At 41.1% G+C, this 19,402-nt stretch overlaps 1 protein-coding gene across 4 annotated transcripts in view; it reads right to left on the reverse strand.

The window, feature by feature from the left end:
• Window positions 1–480: 480 nt before the first annotated feature.
• Window positions 481–19,402, reverse strand: part of TLK2 (tousled like kinase 2) — a 122,981-nt gene continuing 104,059 nt past the window's right edge. For all 4 annotated transcript variants that reach the window (XM_025436698.3, XM_025436697.3, XM_025436696.3 and 1 more), the window contains 6 exons: window positions 14,656–14,745; window positions 11,250–11,419; window positions 9,914–10,052; window positions 5,569–5,680; window positions 3,549–3,656; window positions 481–1,576 (listed from right to left, as the gene is read on the reverse strand). In XM_025436698.3, the coding sequence (XP_025292483.1) occupies window positions 1,403–1,576; window positions 3,549–3,656; window positions 5,569–5,680; window positions 9,914–10,052; window positions 11,250–11,419; window positions 14,656–14,745 (793 nt within the window). In that variant the 3' untranslated portion in view covers window positions 481–1,402. The remainder of the gene's footprint in view (window positions 1,577–3,548; window positions 3,657–5,568; window positions 5,681–9,913; window positions 10,053–11,249; window positions 11,420–14,655; window positions 14,746–19,402) is intronic.

Raw genomic sequence — 19,402 nt, forward strand, 5'->3', positions numbered from 1 at the left:
TTTCAAGGGCATGGTGGGGCCATGCATCTCCCATTTCAGCTCCGTCTTCAGTTGATCACACATCTCAGAAACAACCAAATGGAAAAAAAAATAATAAAACCTTAAGTTCCAAAAGAATGTTCATATTCAAAATACCTATCTCCCTGCGATTCTTTAACTCCACTTGATCATTCTATTAAAGTGAGTTAGACAAAGCGTGTGTGCATGTGCACATGCACACACAGACACACACACCAGCACACACCCACAAAATTTAGAGGGTTGGAGGTTGTTTCCTGCCAAAAGATCTAACAGAGGAAAGCTTATGAGCTGATCAAGTTTTAATATCGTGGTTAACAAGAAAGGTACACCACTTAGCAAGCACACAGAGACCGTGGGTAGGACCTCCTGATCCCTGGAGCATCTGGCTCCCTGGCCCATTTTCTGCCTACCTCTGGAACAGTTTTTCATAGTTACTACATTCAGAGAATCCAAGAGGACTGCATGGACAGATGAACCTTTATTTAAAAAAATAGCACTTCAAATAAATTAAAAGGGACAACCGTCAAGTGTTTAAATTGTGAAGAGTTGAAAACCTAGAGACTCCAAGCTGCGGGCTTCTAACCTCGTTCTTTGTCCGACGGCAAAAGCCCCACACACCTCAGTCCTCCCACTCGATGCTTTCCCTGCTGAGATGAGGGAAGCGATTGCAAACAGGAGACCAGACGGAGGAGAAAGCTGCATCTGACTGGAATGAACATTGCCACGTACTTGCTAATACGGGTTTCACTTTATGACCAAATGTATTCTTTCAAAAATAAAAAAGAGGGGGGGAGGGGAGCTGCATGTTTTTAAAAATTGAAATTATTTAGGGATAAAACACTAACTCTAGTGCCTTTAACGGGCAATAGCAACTTTTTTCCTCCGAAGTCAAACACCATCCCCAGCTGAGCCTTTGTGCTACAAGCTTTTCAGGAGATGTTACCTAAACTTTATTAAAAGAAAAGAACAAGTTTAAATATAGACACTGGACTAGCCCAGTCTGTATTTTCAAGTCCACATTCTTCATCTGAAGCACTGCATCAGGGACCCCCCTGAGTCTGCATGTTTTCAAGTTCACAGTACATGGAACCAGTTTTTCTTTTTAATTTTTTCCTCACTCAGAGCAGCCACACATAGTGGCCGTTGACGCCGGAACCTCGGGCGGGGCCTTTTCCTACGAGGCCTGGCCAGAGCTGCCCAAGGTTTCTCCTCAATGAGAATCGATGCTGTCATGCTCTATGGATGGGAAAAAAGCAAGAAAATAAAAGCACCTGGTACAGGTTTCATGAGATCCATTCGGATTCGCTATGTTCCAAACCCGCTGCTGAATGCCATTTGTCCACTTGTGTGTGCTGAACAGTTCACGGCCTAGGAGTGGGTCTCAATTTGAAGAACTATTATTGGACGCCCCTGATGTTGATGCGATAGCAGCTCCAGCAGGGCTACTCGTGGAGACCGACTTTCGGATGTGAGGCAGCAAGTAGGGGTCACAGGCCAGCTGCTGAACGTCGATTCGGTCCTCCTTTCGGTAGGCTAAGCATCGTCGAATAAACGCCTGAAAAGAAAGATTCATGAAGAAGCCTGAGGCACATAATCATGGCGCCCCTGGGGTGAACCCTGAGGCTCTGCAGCAGCTGCCAGGGCCCAGGGCCCGGAGCTGAAGTCTTCTACAGAGAAGGGGCTCCAGGCCCTTCCCAGGAGTCACTGGGCACACGCAGACAGGACCAGGCAAGGAGATGCACGGGCAGCAGCACCACTCCGTGGCCACAGACTACTTCCCCGAAAGAGGTGGCCAAGCCATTCCTGAGGGGAAACAGGGCACCACCTGACCTCTAAATATCTCTGCTCCCAAAGCACAAAGACCCACACAAAAACCACTCTTTCTGCCTTGGTCAGTTTACCCAGGCACATCTACTCTCATGGTCCTGTGTGTACAAACCATAGCCTCATGTGAACTTTCTACTTCCTAAGGAAGTGAAAACTTGTGATGACAAGCCACCACCACAGAGAGGGTGAGGAGACTGACACTAACACTGCAGTGTGTCACAGATTGGTGAATCTTATTCTTGCTTGAAAGATCATCAAGCAAATGATTAGGTGCACACACACCTAGGTAGTAAAGGAAAACCTGCATAGGACTTGTCTCCCCACGAGGACTACAGACCTGGAATCATACAGAGTTTGGTTTCATTCAGAATCCTAATTGACTACCAACATGGAAGTTTCCTTGTGCTAGGTGTGAAGGGCCCCACTGGCTCAGTATTTACAATTCTTATCACAAAGGCCCTCAAGCAGATGATCTAGCTTTTCCTATTTTTTAAGGAGAGAGTTCTGTTTAATCAGAGTCTCCTAATTATTTTAAATAAATGAACTGATTTTTAAAAATCTAAAATGTCATTATCACCTTCAGGCCATACTTTATATTTGAATGATAATAATGTTGTAATATAGGTCTATTGATTATAACCAATGTCCCACTCTGGTGCAGGATGTTGACAGTGGAGGAGGCTGTGCATGTGGAAGGACAGGGAATACATGGAAACTCTTTACTTTGTTCAGTGTTGCTGTGAATCTAAAACTGCTCTAAAAAATACAGTCTAAAAATATAGTCTAAAAAATCCATTAAAAATATAAACATGAGATGTAATGATTTTTCTTTTTCCCATGTTTAATTAATAAAGGACAAAAGTATAGCAACAATCCTGGTTTTCCCAAACCAAAAACACCTATAGGTAGCTGCTTGATTCAAGTCACAGAAATAAGCTTCATGATCCTTGGCCTTAAAAAATGAATGCTTTCTGGGATGCCTGGGTGGCTCAGTGGTTAAGCGTCTTCCTGCCTTTGGCTCAGGGTGTGATCCTGGGATCCAGGATTGAGTCCCACATTAGGGTCCTTGTGGGGAGCCCACTTTTCCCTCTGCCTGTGTCTCTGTCCCTCTCTTTCTGTGCCTCTCATGAATAAATCAATAAAATCTTAAAAAAAAAAAAGAATGCTTCCTAGTGAGATGTGAAAGGAGAGTTAAATGAATTACCTTAGGTTGGACAAGATAGTTACTGGTCAAATAATTCCATCTTGCATTTTTTCTCTACACAGGCCTTTGAAACGGCAATCAGATCACATAGCTGTCCTGAGTAACACCTTCAAGTATTTCCATCTCAGTTTACCATCTGCCCTGCTACCTCTCCTACCCACCACCCTTCCCTCCGCTCCACCAGCTCTGTGGATCTGCTAAGCTTGCACTTGCATCTCAGCTTCACACATTTCTCTGGCTTAGAACATTCTCCCAAACCTACACATGGCTTATACCTTTCACATCATTCAAGACTGCTCAACATATCACTTCACTGAAGCCTTCCCTGACCAAGCCAGCAAAAAATGAATTCCTGCCCCTCCATATCCTTTCTTGCATTTATTTTTCACCATCTAAGATGGATCTGTTTATACTGATAATCCATCCACTATTACCCAGAGAACTAATACAGAAAGCAAAGCAGTCGTTTCCTGCTGGCCAGTGGGTTACAGCTTACCTTTGCTTCTGGTGTTACTACTGGCTTTGGCGGGAACTGCACTTCAGTAGCTTTAAGAATCGTATTTTCTTGTAGAATATCTTGCTGGGACTGGTTGTGGCCAAAAGGCTATCATACAAAAACAAAACAGAGGTGGGCCTCTTGTTAAGATGAAAGAGAACACAATTCAAAACCACGGAGAAGGGAAAGAAGACATGCTTCAGTGAGAACTGCTAGAAAGAACTTCGAAGATGGTCTCCTCTAACTCTTGCTTTTTTCAGGTGAGGGGTGGAAAGGTTCAGAATTGAAGTAACATATTCACGGTGCAACATCAAGATTAAGGCAGAGCTGGGACTAGAAGCAGCATCGGCCATGTCATAACACCTCTGTTCAGCTTTGCTTATAGCCAAGAACATTGCAGCAGGAACCAGCAACCTCTTCTGCCCTGAATGATACCTGTAGGCTTAAGTACTACATACGTGTGCCACTGGCAGACCCAAGACACAGGTAAAGAGAGATGGAAAAGGAAACAGCAGAGGAAGTAAGGACAGAGGGGGGCGGGGGGGAAGAGCTAGGGCTACTTAGTGGCTTCATCTGTGCCCCCAATGTGCTATTTTCTCTTTTTTTTTTGCCTCCCAAAAGATGTTATTTACTTGAGAGAGAGGGAAAGAGAGAAGGGGAGAGAGAGAGAACACAAGTGTGCAATGCAAGACTGAACAGGGATCAAGGGGGGAGGGGCAGAGGGTAAGGGAGAGAGAGAATCTTCGGCAGATTCCTCACTGAGCAACAAGCTGGCGGGGGAGGGGGGCATAGCAGCTGGCCCTCACAACCCTGAGATTATGACCTGAGCCAAAATCATGAGTCAGACACCCAAGCAATTGTGCCACCCAGGAACCCCAATTTTCTAATAAAGTATTAGAAGTTCAAGCTTAGCGTCATCTCTACAGTGCTTCAACTGAGAGATCACAAACAATTCTTTGTACGTAACCTCTACCAACATTGTCAGCAGCATTTCCACATTATCAGAGAGTATAAATAATAATTAACTCCCCGGGGAGGGGCGGGGAGCGGCGTGCCTGGCTGGCTCAGTCAGTAGAGCATGCAACTCTTGATCTCAGGGTCGTGGGTTTGAGCCCCATGTTGGGTGTAGAGATTACTTAAAAATAATAACCCCCTACTGGCTGGTTCTGAATAGTTTCCCTATATTACAGAAGTAAGATAAAGAAACAAAGACCAAGGAGAAGTTAGAGGAAGCTGAAATCTGAACTAAGAGCTTGGTCTGGGAATTGTAATAAAAATATTAAGAGTCCAGAGGAGCTGTAGAACTCTCAAATGGCTCATACCCACAACCTACACTGTCGGGACCACTGACAAACTTCAATTATTCATACTTGACAGTAAAAATCTGAGTATATATACACTGGATCCTAGTGTGTATGTTTATTTATAGGATAGTATGCTCTTAAGGAAAACACAAATGTGAGAATTCATTAGGTATGGTTTCCCACCTACGTTACTATGTGTCCAAATCATCTATCACCTTGCTCCAAAGGTAACAGACAGTGAATACTTTCTAACACTACATATCCCCAGTATGGAAAATAGAGAGTATGCTTTTATTAATAATAGCTTTAACTAATGGGGATGACTGGGAATAGAGTGTCCTGTAGATATTTCAAGTTTCAGTTCTTGAGACCTTAAAGAGTGGCTCCTGGGGATGACTCTACACTTTAAATAAACTATTTCATATAATTCCTTGTACATATTATCAAAAACAAAACATATCCTGGATCTAATTGAAAACAGCAAAAAGGCATGTTTTCAATAGCTAGTGGAATTCATTCAGTACTCTAGGGTTGAAAAGTTCTGCTTATGCATTAAGCTTTTATTACCGTCTGTATTTTCTTCAAACCACAACTTTCAGGATTCTGTTCTGTATAACTAAATGATTAATTCCAAGAGAATGACTGACACCATGCCAGTGTGCACACGTGCCACCCAAGACAGAAGTCAGGCTGCCATCCCCGACCTTGCCCCTTACCTTCCTTCCATAGAGACACTGGTAGAATATCACACCCACTGACCAGACATCAACTTTATTTGAGATCTTTGGTGGCTCTTTCCCAACCACAAAACACTCTGGTGGTAAATACCTGGGACAAAAGGAAAATAAAAATTCTTAGAAAAATGACTGTGTAAATCTAGGACATGTACAAAAAGGCAAAGTAGAAGACCTTGTGGGAAATAAAAATACCTGAATTTTTTTTTAAATACCTGAATTTTAACTGAAATTCTGCCAAAAAAGCAACTTGGGCCCAGCTGAGGGAAGTCAGAGAGAAGATACTCTAACTTAAGGAGGCAGTCATGCCCTAAAAGCCTTAAAATACACTTCTCAATTCACTGAGGGGGGCAAATATTCCCTCAGTCCCTGCTTCGCCTACCCCAGCATCCGTTCCCAGGCTTGTGCCTAATATAAGTGTCATTCAACAAGTTCTGAAAGGGAGGGACAACACAAAAGAAGTGCATTCTCTTTTATGAGAGCTGCAGCAACAAACGTCAAAAAATATAACTCTAAGCGGTATGGGTTTGCTTTCATGTTGATGGAGAAAGATGATGGTCTCTAAAATAACTCTTCTAAAATTCCAAATGAATTCAGGATCCACTATAAATCCAAGGGGACCAGCTGTCTGCTTTTTTTAAAGTAACCTCTTTGCAAAATCTGGACTGTGAATAACTACAACATATGAGAAATGGTGATATTACAGCCCAAATTATCAAAGGTATTTTACATTTTCCATTCGAAGGGTGGTCAGGGGCTTACTGGAAGTCTAACAAGTAGGGGAGAAAAAGCCAAACAAACTAGTAGTTAGCACAACTCAAACCTCATCTGAATCCCTTCCCTCCCCACCAACTCCTGGCCTCTGAAACAGATGAGATGGGCAGCTAACCACACCAAATTGTATGGTGTGGAAGGTAAGTGCCTCTTGGCATTTAGGAAACCAAACAAATATGCTTCCACTCATTGCTCAGGGTCTCAGCCACGGTGCAGCTGGAAAGCAGCATTCTGAAGATAACAGATCAATTTCTGCAGATTTCATGCTGGCAAAATCAATTCTGTGAAAAATTCTTTATTTTAAACCCTGCTGTGCTACTGGTATAAAAGTCTAAACTTATAATTTGAAGGGGACCACAAGAGTTGAGAGGCAGAAAATATTTGATGAGGGGCTTTTTTCTTTTTTAAAAGTAGTTTATTCTCATGTTTGTGTTTCTTATTTATTACTTTTAATGGATGTTTTGGGATGATTAAGACCACTGACCTACATTATTATTTCACAATGAAAACTATTAGCCAAAACACACACTGAACTCACAAAGAGGGGGGGAAAAAAGCAAAGAAATAAAAATACAGGAAAAAAGACTAAAAAGAACAGCTTTCCCAATTACTAGTAAAGCCTCCCTGAACCCAACTTTTCATGGCTCTTGATTCTTCAATATATATAATTTAAATATGATCTTGGATAAATAAATAGAACCTTGATTCCAAAATGATCATTTTAATGTATTTATAACTCTTTTGTGGAGGTGGTAGGGAAGGACAGAAGTTGTTGAACTTATCCAAATGCTAAGTAATAATTCAGCCAAATATTCAGAGTACAAATGATACTGATTAAAGAAACAAAGACACTGATTGCCACTGGATAGTACAAGTCAGGAAAAATACTAGCTAGGTCTCAGTTACCCCATGTGTAAATGGAGAAATAGGGATCCCTGGGTGGCGCAACGGTTTGGCGCCTGCCTTTGGCCCAGGGCGCGATCCTGGGGACCCGGGATGGAGTCCCACGTCGGGCTCCCGGTGCATGGAGCCTGCTTCTCCCTCTGCCTGTGTCTCTGCCTCTCTGTCTCTCTCTCTGTGACTATCATAAATAAATAAAAATTTAAAAAAAAATGGAGAAATAAACTAGTTCTCCACCCAAATAATACTGAAAATAATAAGCGCTCCAATATCAAGGACTTTAGGAGAGAGAAGACAGTTCTACGACACTGCACTAAACTATGTTTAAAAACCTAGATGCATATTCCATCATGATAAAATCATCATAGAGAAACATGTTTCTCAAGGTCTAGTCAGATCATTTATTTAATAGTATTCAGGGTCCCTGACTGGCTCAGTTGGTGGAGCATAGGACTCTTTTTCTTTCTTTCCTTTTTTTTTTTTTTAATGTAGCCTCCACACTGGGTATAGAGTCCAATGTGGGGTTTGAACTCACAATCCTTCATCAAGACCTAAGCCAAATCAAGAGTCCATGGCTTAACCAACTGAGCCACCCAGGCGTCCCAGAGCATGTGACTCTTGATCTCAGGAGTGTGCCTTTAATCCTCATGTTGGTTGTAGAGATTACTTAAAAATGAAACTGTAAAATAAAAGTAGTATTCAATGCAGAAGAATTCTACCAAATACTGCAACAACCAACATACTGCAAACAGTCCCTAGATTTTTTTTTATGTCTTCCTATCCTGTTTATATCTCTGTGGACATCACAAGTGGATTACATATGAGGAAGTTGGTTATGACAATGCTTCTACCAACATGAAGACTTTGTAAACCTTCAAAGAAACCCACGGAATTAAATTTTCTCAGTAGCCTCCCTCTCTACCTTTTTATTATGAAACCTATATTCAAATATAGTCTGAAGTAGAACAGTAAAATGAACCCCCAAGTAACCATCACCCAGCTTCGATAATTATCAACATGGGGTCCATCTCTGTTCATATAATATCTCTCCCCTCCTCCCAGATTACTTTGAAGTAAATCCCAAACATAATTTTTGTTTAAACTCCAACCACTAAAATTTTAAAACCTTAGCAAATACAGCAATAGGTAGCAATGAGAAAATTAATTTCAATGTTAAAAGGCTTCACTTTTTACAAAGAACAAGCTCCAGACAAAAAAGCTAAAATCTAAGTTCTAGTGAATTTATACAGCAGAGGTATAGACTTGTTTCCAGAATTTCCAACAAGAGATATTTTTGTGTCATTCAGTGACAGGAACACTAACCCACAATAACCACCATAGTAAATAAACACTGTAAATGTAGCTTCTATTTTAAACCTAGAATCTCAAAGTTTTAATTTAGGGACTGATTTTCACTATAGGTACCATCTCCATACAAAATAAGGAGCAATGAAACACAGAAATTTGTGCACATGGTGTTTTTCTCGGGATCTGATAGTTTCTCTAACTTCCATATGATCAGACTGATGAGAATAGAGCTCATCTTGTGGGTGGTGAATGATATTCCCCCTTCTCTGTTTCCAAACAATATCCTCCGAAGCAGTCACTATTCTACAGGAGCCCAGGGCCCTCCAATCTCAAAGAGAAGTGATATGACCAACAGACCCTGGAGTTTAACAGCATGTGTGACCCCTGCTTCCTCCATGTTGGAATCACATGTCCAATAAGTACCTTTGTGTCACCACCTCAGAAGTGAAAAGGAAGCTCTGTTAACATGCCTTTACAATCACAAAGTTAAATGCTTGGGCTGCAGGTATGTTTTATGGTTCTTGCTGTCAAAAGGAATACTAGGCAAAAGTAGGAGAGGTCATAAACAGCTGGGGTAGGGTGGCCACAGGGAGATAAGTCACAACAGATGGAAGATATGTGGCCCAAAACCTTTTAGAGCATGGCTAAGGGGATGGATATATTTCTTAGCAAACTGTGCTTTTTTTCCTGTTTAGATTTCAAGGGATGCTGTGATTACATACTGATCTTCACAACTCCTTTGTCCTTGACAGCCCACCATCCTCAGGCAACTCTAGAGATGAATCCCTCATCCTATTAACGCATAAAAAGAGACCTGCAATGGGGCGCTCGGGTGGCTCAGTCAGTTGAGTGTCTGTCTGACTCTTGATTTTGGCTCAGGTCATGATCTCAGAGTCATGAGACTGAGCCCCACATCAGGCTCACACAGGGTATAAAGTCTGCTAAAGATTCTCTCTCTTGCTCTGTGCCCCGACCCTCCCCCTCTCTCTCCTGGGGAAATAAAAATAAGAGAACTGCATTTATACTGAAAAAAATTTAAGGCCATTCTTTAAATACACATGTGCAATCTCATTCTCTTCCTACTCCATAGGGCGAAACCTAGGACGAAACACATAACTCCAATGCCTGGCCATATATAATCTCTCTCAATGGTTTCCAAAAAAGAAAAGAAAAATTAATTAAACAGAAGGAGTCAGACTGCCAAAAAGACAGTAATATCTGGGGAGGAAAGTCTACTTTGGTTTATAGCATTTTCACCTAAGACAGGATGTAGATATTAATTATTAATTACCAACATTTCAGTAAAGCACAGCCAGCCACCTTGGCAGATCTTCCGGATACCTACCAATAAGTACCAGCACCTTGTGACGTTAGCTCCATGCCATCCACTGAATTGTAGCTATCATCATCCATGATCTTGGAAAGACCAAAATCTGTGATTTTTATCTCTCCACATGCTGTACCATTTACTAAAAGAATATTACCTAAAAAGATGAAAACCTTCATGAATAAAAAGAGACTTACTAATTAAAAGTTCAAGGTAATAACAGACAAGAAGGGGACAACTGAACTCAAATTCTTGCACATAATAGCAAACATCTAAATTCCTGGAATAAAATGATCTGGACTCTGGATGCTGGAGGAGAGTCCTCAGTGTCTGGCTGCAAATCTCCATTTTCCAAGAACCACCTGCTAGAGGTGCCAAAACCACCACGATGAGCAGTGGGGAAAAAATAGTAACTCGCCAAAGTAAAATATCACTTGGACAGTTGGTCAAAAATGGTGAGAAAGTTTCATCTAAACTTTCAATAAGGATCTCTAAACCACTCTGTTTAGAACAGTCGTTTCAGGACAGATGCGCGCGCGCGCACACACACACACACACACCTAACAAGGACACCAAAGCTAGCAGCACAGTGCCACCTACAGCTCCTATGCTGGGAAATGTACCGGATTCAGCGATGGGAAACCCAATCACACAATGGCCATCGTTTTAAAAATCTCTTCGTTGTAATGAGTTTTTTAGTCATTTCAACTGTATTAGAACATTAAAGAATAATAAATTGTGTGATTTAATATGTAGCTCCCAGGAGAGGAAAGCAGAATTAGCAACCAACACCCAAGCCAAGCTGGTTCCAGCTGTCTCCAGAAAACATACAGACTTCTGAAAACAGCCAACAATGACAACAACAAAAAACATAGGTAAGAAGTCTAACTGCCCTCTACTGTTTGCTGAGGTCTACTGAAGTTACACAGTAACCATACAGAAAAAAGAAAAACTGCTGGAATTTAATGAAACAGGAGGCATATTTGCAAAATACATTGTTACTTTGGGGCACTTACCAAAGACACTTGGGAGTAGAGGAAAGTGCTATGTACTATGAGTGATTGGCCGGCGGGGGGGTGGGGACTGAGCTTGCCAGAGCAGTTCTTTCTAAATTGGGCTGACATCATGAACCGCCCTGGCTCTAAAGACAAGGGCATTGTTTCTCCAGAGCATTTAATCCAACTCACCCTTTCAAACCCAGACTGTGGGGCCAGGACTCTTATTCCCACACCTACCCAGGCAAAAGCCAGACATTATTAGGCCTTCCAGGCTCCCGCCACATTCTCTAACTTCAGAAGTCACTTCTAAGACAAGAGAAAAGCCATCAATACTGTCACCTAAAAGTTAGACATACCTGGTTTGAGGTCATAGTGTATGATGGGAGGTTTGATTTCATTTAAGTACTTTAAAGCATTCACAATCTGCATGATAATGGATCGGGCCTCTTTCTCCGACATTAATTTGTGCTGTTTCAGGTAGAAGTCCAGATCATTTCCCTCACAGTATTCTAATACTGTACAAAACCTAAAGACAAATAAACCAACATTTATTTGACTGTGGGAAAGAACAAGGAGATTAAGGCTTCCTAGACTAGCTGCACTGAAAACTTTGGGTAATTAGTTTCTTGCTCCATTCTTCTTTCTTCCTTAAAGTACTCTTCTATTCTTTATTCAGTATCAGCTACCTGAGTGGTTGACAGGAAGGAACCTGGATTCTCTCCTGGGGAAGAGTCTTCCTACCCTCCACACTGGAATCTATCTGCTGGGCTTACAGCTCACCCATGACATATCTCCTCTTAAATCCAGACTATAAGAATACTACCATGAACTATAATGTACATAAGCTAGGTGTCTTTTAGAAAAGTCTCCTACATGTATCCCTACCGTGCTCCAGGTCTAAACAAGCATATTGTGGTCAAGTACACAATTCTCAGTGTAACATGTCTATAATCCCGAGGGCTGACAGAAAGAATCTAGGGTTTGCCCAGGTCTCAAGAACTGGTTTCATGTCCTGTCTCATGGCAGTCTGGCACAATACTGTACTATAATTAATCTCTCCTTGTGAAACACAAGGTGTAAAAGTACAGTATCTGTGGTTCTAACAAATGTGTTATTACACAGTATGAGCTTTTTCCTTCATTTGTATCAATACATCATATTAGACTCCAATTTAAAACTCTATAACATTTGTAGCATTAAAGGGCATGTGCCTATCTTCCAAGGCAGTTATAAACCAAAGTGAGGCTTCCTGAATTATTGGAGTATTCCTGAGAGATGAAGGCCTTTAAGCTATCCGAAGCTGTGACAATGTGGGTGCATCACTCAGGGTCTAGTCAGGAAATAAAAACCACCTGAGTATTTAAAACAGAGAGGTGTTAATTCAGGGCACTGATCACATGGATGATGGAAGAGCTGAGAGGGTAAACTGGCCAGTGAGGCACCTCAGAGATCATCTAGACAGGAAGCCATTAGCACCCTAAGGCCAGAGGGCAGAGATGGTGCAACTAGAACCAAGGGTCCCCAAGAGAAACTGGAATCACAGTGGGGGCAGGGGTGCATGTATGTTTCTACCCACCACCATCTGCTTCTCTAGTAGCTGAATCCAGCTGAACAACAACTGACACAGAAGCCTGGTAAAAACAGCCTACAAGGGTCAACTCACCTAGGATGCAGAACAGGGGAAGGGTGAAGAGCAGACCTGAGAGCAAACAGGCTCAGGACTAGCCAGCACTACGGCCTCTGGGCAATTCGAGGCCTTCACAAAGTACCGTAATGAAAGGTGGACATACACAGTCCTGTGGGACCCCTGAACTGAACAGCTTATGTTTCTTATGGAACAAACTAGGGTATGCTAGCACCTTATTTAAAGATAAATAGCAAAAATTTATAGATTGTCTAAGACATGGATTCTTGTGCTTAGTGGATGTATTCTTTGACCCAAGTGCAAGCTTAAAATAAAAACCTCACTCAAACAACTCTCAGAAGATTTACTAAAATGATGGTGAAAATTCACCATACACACAACTGGAGGTACAAAATAAACTCAAGAATAGCACACAACCAAGGAAATTCCTCAGATTAGTTAAAAGTGTATATATAATTAAAAACCACAGATAATCCAAGTCATTATTTTTGAGACTTTTATGTACTTATATTTTGAGGGGTGGTGGTCTACTTAGTATTCAAGGCATTTATTCAAAGCAAAAAAGGTAAGACCACCATGCAGGTACCTGTTCTCTACCTAGATATTTATCTGAACCTCATCCATGCTAACTACACTGACTATGCCTGGTTCAAGGGCCATACTTCTGGAAAGGATACTTCCCTGAGCAGGTGGAAGAAGGGATACTTCACATTTCCAAAGAGAATTAAGGTCTCCCCCTTTGGGAAGCATTTGTAAATGTGGGACAGTTCTCAGCATAGCAATCTCTGAGACAGCTGCTGTCTGGGATAGGCCAAAACATCCAGAATCACCTTGCAAGGCTAAGGAAGAGTATCTGTTGGTCAGATTCTACGGTGTGTTCTCCTGACTCAGTTTAGACTCTTACAGAGAAAATGTTTTCAAATGCTGAAATTATTTCTAAGTTCCTGGTTAAACACAGAAGTGACAGAGCTTACCTATACCAGGTAATGAAATACAACAATGCCTAAGAGAACTAAAGATCTCAGGCAAGTCATTTAACTTCTATGGAGCTCAAATTTCCATCTATACAATGAGAAGGCTGAACTGAGATCCTTTTCAACTCTAACATCCTACATGCCTGTGAGGCTATATTTTCACATGCAGCATTGGGTTATCCCCTCATTTGTGCCACAATTATTCCCGTTCTATGATAAAATCACATTGCTGGTCCTTCCTTAAAAGGCCCATTACTGTTTATCAGATTCTGCAGCTGGGCAGAGACTCTTGTAGAGTCCACACTCACTGGTGCATATCAGAGGTAGATGGCACCAACTTGTGACAGTTATCAAGAGCTGATAATTAAATTTTCAGGAATTTTATGAGCTGGTTATTACACCACTGGTAGGATGAGTGGACAAACAAAAGGTGGTATATTCACACAATGGAATATATTTGGTCATAAAAAGGAATGAAGTACTGATACATGCTACAGAATGGATGAACCTTGAAAACACATCATATGAAATGAAAGAAGCCAGTCATAAAAGTCCATATACTATATGAGTCATTCATATGAAAGGCCAGAATAGGAAATCTATAGAGACAAAAAAAAAGATTAGTGGCTGCTTAGGGCTGGCGATGCGGGGAAGAATAAGAGGTGCTAGCAAAAGGTACAGGGTTTCTTTATGAGGTAGTGAAATGTTCTAAAAAATGACTATGGCAATGAGTGCACATATCTGTAAATATACTACAACAAGCCTTAAATCGTACACATTAAATGGGTGAACTATATGGTATTTAAATTTCATCTCAATAAAGCTGGATGTTTTTTAAGTTAGTAGTGTGAAATTAGACATGTTGAGAAATTTATTATCACAGATATTGTCAGATACTAGGAATTAGCCCTCCCCACTGAGCTGGTTGTTAAACATTTACCAGCACACAACTAAACACATTCTGTGGCTAAGAGATGTACTGCTGGCCCAAATGTGAACTGATATAGGATCATCTGCCTAGAAGTGCACTTGGTTCCCTCAGAGGGTATTTCCTCAATCCAGACTGAAACTCTATTCCATGAATAATCAACACACTGCAAGAAACCAGTATCAACTGCTAGGCTAAAATGGCACAGCACTTACGAGTCAGTGTCCAGTGAAAAGTAATCATACAGCTTAACTATCCTGGGATGATCCAGTTCTTTGTGAATCCGGTATTCCCTACATGCATGCCTGTAAATAAAGTGGAAAATTAACATTTTGTATTTTGGACTGTCTTTCCGACCTCTTCAAGAATACTCCTATACATTCTCTCACTGCTCTTTGCTTCTCTGCCTATGTGCATTCCATTCAGGTCTGGCTGGCCCCCCCGTATCTTCCCTCGTCCTATTTTCACTACTAGTGTCTACCAAGCTGTTGAGAAAATAGCAGGTGTTCAGATATTTGTTCAGATATTTGTGCCAACCTTTTACCAATCTCTTATCCCTTTCAAGTTTATTCTATCACAATCTCACCTGTTTGATATTAGTATCCAAATATCAAAGCTTTAAAAATTATAAAGATATCTTATTTTTCTCTTTCCTCAAAAGCTGATACTTCATATCTATAAATGTTTATATCCTGGGGCTACATGAAGGAGATCAATTTTGGCATGTAAACTCCTTGGTTAAAGGATTACAGATTATAAAAGCAATTAGCAGTGCTTTGTATTTGTTTTTAAATTCTCTTTACGAAAAGAATTTAAAAGGGTACCAGCATTACTTTCTTCTAAGAAAATGTGTAATTGATGAAAATTATGGAACCGGAGGTGCCTGGGTGGCTCAGTCCGTTAAGCATCTGACTCTTGATTTCGGCTGAGGTCATGATCTCAGGGTCCTGGGATCAAGCCCCTGCATTGGGCTCTGCACACAGTGGGGAGTTGGCTTGGTATTCTCTCCCTCTGCCCCTCCCCCTCAGTGCATGGGTACAAGCGTGCAGACAGTTGCTCTCTCAAATAAACAAATCTTAAAAAGAAAAATATTATTGAATCCTAGTTTTCTTAGAATCAGAATTTACATATACTTAATATCCATTTTTTTAGTGCTTTTCCAATTTAAAACCATTTAAATTAGATTAGGAACAAAAACAAACTAATCTTAGGTATTCACTGAATTTTAAAAGCATTATCAAACAAGTTTATTCAACATAATTATCAATCATTTTAAAAGTATTTAGTTCTTATTTACAAGAAGAGCAACAGAAAATTTTTATCTTTTAAGTAAGCTAGTACCATTTAGTTTGGGGCATTTTCTTATAAGCCAACAGTAAGAAAAGAGAAACTTTCTAGAGTATGGTAAAGTAAAACTTAAGGTGATGTTTTCTGAAATTGGTGTATTCCAGTATGTCAAAAATACATAGGAAATACTCAACTAAAGAAAAGCTAAGGAAACAATCAGGGCAAGGAGGAGCGAGGAACAGGAATCTAAAAGTAATTAAACATGTTTTTCCCGAAAGGAAACTGGGTTTGACTAAGCTGATTTTTCAAGCTGCCACTTTTAGCAGTTTTTGCTTCTTCTGATATTTCATTTCATCATCTTTATCTCTTTCTCAAAAGACAAGACTTGCCAGCACTTAGGCAGAGCAGTGTCAAGACACTCACTACACTGGGGACCTGGAAACCTGGCCCTGAGTCCCCAGCTCTGTGCTGCCGCTTCTCTGGGCTTTCCAACTGCTGCCCAGGCCTGGAGGTTTCAAAGGACCCTTCTTGGAGACCCAGGCCTCTGGAGCCCTGTGTGGATGCTGAGCAAATGTAGCTGTGGCCCAATCCCTCACTCTACCTAAGCAGCATCATAGCTTTTCATGTATCAAGATTCCATGTAATACTTCATTCAGTATAATTAAGGTGATGCTGTTAACAATAAACAAGTTTAGAAAGCTAAGGACTAACTAGATAATCATTGAAATAATTTCTTATGCTAGCACACTAAAACTGTATAGTTCTCTGCCATTCTGTTTAAATTTTTTGATTTTGTCATACACTTCAGAGGAGACAATTTCTCTGTCAAGGTACAAAAAATAGAGGAAATTAAAGGAAGGGAAAAATTAAGAACCAAAGGAAGGATCATTCAAAGTCCTCATCAGCTAAGGGCATTTGCTGTGGTCACTGAAAGCGTTTCCTCAACATTATGTCAGGCTCTATGCCTGCTTCTCGTACTTCATTAAGCAAGCCAGTGGTTCTGCAACATCCCTCATGCGTTCAACTTTTAATTTCTCATCTAAGGGATTAATGCGCTACAAATAAATAAAACTTAATTAGAAACTGGAAGAAAGCTATCCACTAAAATGTCAGTCTTTTACTCTTTTGTAAGTGTATATATTTAGACTTCCAAAACGACTGTAACCTAAAAAATTAGGGGAGTATCACACATAAGAGTACACTAGTTACTAATTTGGATACAATTATTTCTGTGAACAGCTTCACATGAAATATTTCGTACTGTGGAGTTTTTAGTATGTTATTTGGGATAACAAAGAAAAGAAAAACTTTCCAGAGTATGGTAAAGTTTGGAAGAGTTAAAGAAATCTTGTAATACCTACTAATGCTTTAATAATGCAAAAATAAAACAATCAATTTGCTTTTTGTTTGTTTGTGGGAGAAGGACAGGGAAGGAGGTACAGAAGAGAACTCAAAATTAAACAACCTTTTGAGTTCTTCCTTCTTTTTTACCTAAATAAATGTCTTGATCCCAGATGGGATTGGGAAGTCACTCCCACGATAGGAAAAGCAATCAAAGCCTACTATGCAGAAGAATAGGAACATTTTACATTTTATAATGTTACCATAACACTAAAGTGTACCACTTTTTATTTAATACTGAATTTTTAAAGCGCTCTGTAAAATCTGTTATGTGTTTGATATAAACCTTCTTTTAGTTCAAAGGAGTTGATGACATTTGGCTAATTCATTATCTACATAGCCTGTATTAATCAGTATGATTTCATACCAAGCAGTATCTTTCAAACAAGGTGGAAGTGCTAAAGAATTTCCCCTGGGCGTGAATGGAAGTCACAAGAACTCTACACACCCCTTCCTCCATGTGTTTGTCAGCTAGGAAATGGGCCCTGTTGAGATGGCTCCACAGAAGGTACTTGGGTGTCATGGTTCCCACCTCTGGTGAGGAAACAAAGGGGTGGGAAGGCACCCCTGCGAGCCTGGAGCTGGACCAGCAAAGAGCTCAGATATATGAGACAACCTCCTCCACTTACTTTACGACCCTGCCTGGTAGAGGAACATGAGATAATACTCAATCTCTACCCACTAGCATTTGAAACAGCCTGCCAAATGTGTCACAGAGGCACATAGTCCTGGTTTCAATCCCTTACTGTTGCAGAAAGCTAAGGCAAGTAGCACCCCACCTACAGATACCACAGTGTTCCTTACCAGTGTTCTCTTTAGGGCCAGCCTAAAAGCTGCACACTGAGACCAGGCAATGTATGTGTGTAAATCCCAGCAAAGGGAACCATTTTCTCAAGGTTGACCAAGGCTGGTACCTCATGAAGTCAAGTGGTTCAGAGTGGTCAATGCACACTAAGATACAGAACAGGCTCCAAGGACAGGTGAAGATCATTTTTAAAGAGAAGCATATACAGTTCCAACCCTCTTATGCACTCTGAGATATATATCAGGGACATTTCTCATTTATAACTGGTCAGAACAACATGTGGTTTCCTTCTCTGAAGCGCTCCTGGCATTCACTATGGCATGTCATTCGTCCCTGCACGCCAAGTGACTGGAATGTACTTATAATAATGGAACTGCTCCTCAGAAGCATCTGGACTGCAGCTGCCTGTCACGTAAGAGACACATGCAGGGTGCCATGCATAATGCACACATCATCCCTCTTTCTACCTCTGCTCAGTCCTATTCTCTTAATGCCCCCAGGAACCCTCACTTTTTCAGTGCTGAGTGCTACTGCCAATCTACATGGAATAAGAAGCGTTCCTGGACCTCTGAGAACTAACATCTATACAGTAAGAGCTGCCTTGGTCCCTGCCCCAAGAACCAGTCAGTGATGTAGAAATGAGATTTAGCAGCCAATTAAAAGGCTACTTCAAAGTCCACTGCTTTTTCCCTCCTCCAAAGGACTATTTGTAAGGAAAGAAAAAAAAAAACAAACAACTGCTTTAATAGAAAGGGGCTGTCTTCTCCTTTCAGAGTTAGGGCAAGGCTAACTCAGTGCTTGTGCCTACAACAAGGAAACAAAACTAAGCCCAGGGTGGCAGGGGGAGAGGTCCCCTAAAAGCAAATTAATTATGCATGGCCTCCAAACCAAATGAGCCGTGAATTCCAATGTTCTGAAGCTTGGGGTGGAGTAAGGGAAATAAGCAAAACCTGACATTAGTGGATCAGAGAAATTCACACCTGTAGTACATGTAATAATCATTCATTCTAAAGAAGATGCCCCCCCACCCCCACCCCATGCGGAGGAGGACTGCCAGCAGCAGCCTTGAGAAGACAGGCAAGCACGGTAAGCAGGACACTGAACATGGAGAATTCTGAGAAGGGAAACTATGAGGGGGAGATGAGCCCAGCACTGAGGAGCTGAATGAGTCAAGTAAACACCATTGAGGCACCTCTAGTGACCCCCACTGTATCCTCCATGATGAAATGACTGAGATAGCAGAAGCCTCACCCAAAGCTCCCCAGGAGCCCCAGGGCACTACCATCTGCTTTCTACAGACAAGCAAGATGGTTTCTGAGGCTTTACTTGTTTATTGTAGCTAAGGTTAGATACATAATGGAAAGGGAGGTTAAAGAGTATGGGTTTTGGATTGAAGGAAGTCTAGGTTTAAATACTAGCTCAGCCATTTCTGAACTATTACTCAAATTCTGGAAGTTTCAGTTTGTTCA

Source organism: Canis lupus, chromosome 9 (genome assembly GCF_003254725.2).
Source record: "Canis lupus dingo isolate Sandy chromosome 9, ASM325472v2, whole genome shotgun sequence".
NCBI lineage: Eukaryota > Metazoa > Chordata > Mammalia > Carnivora > Canidae > Canis > Canis lupus.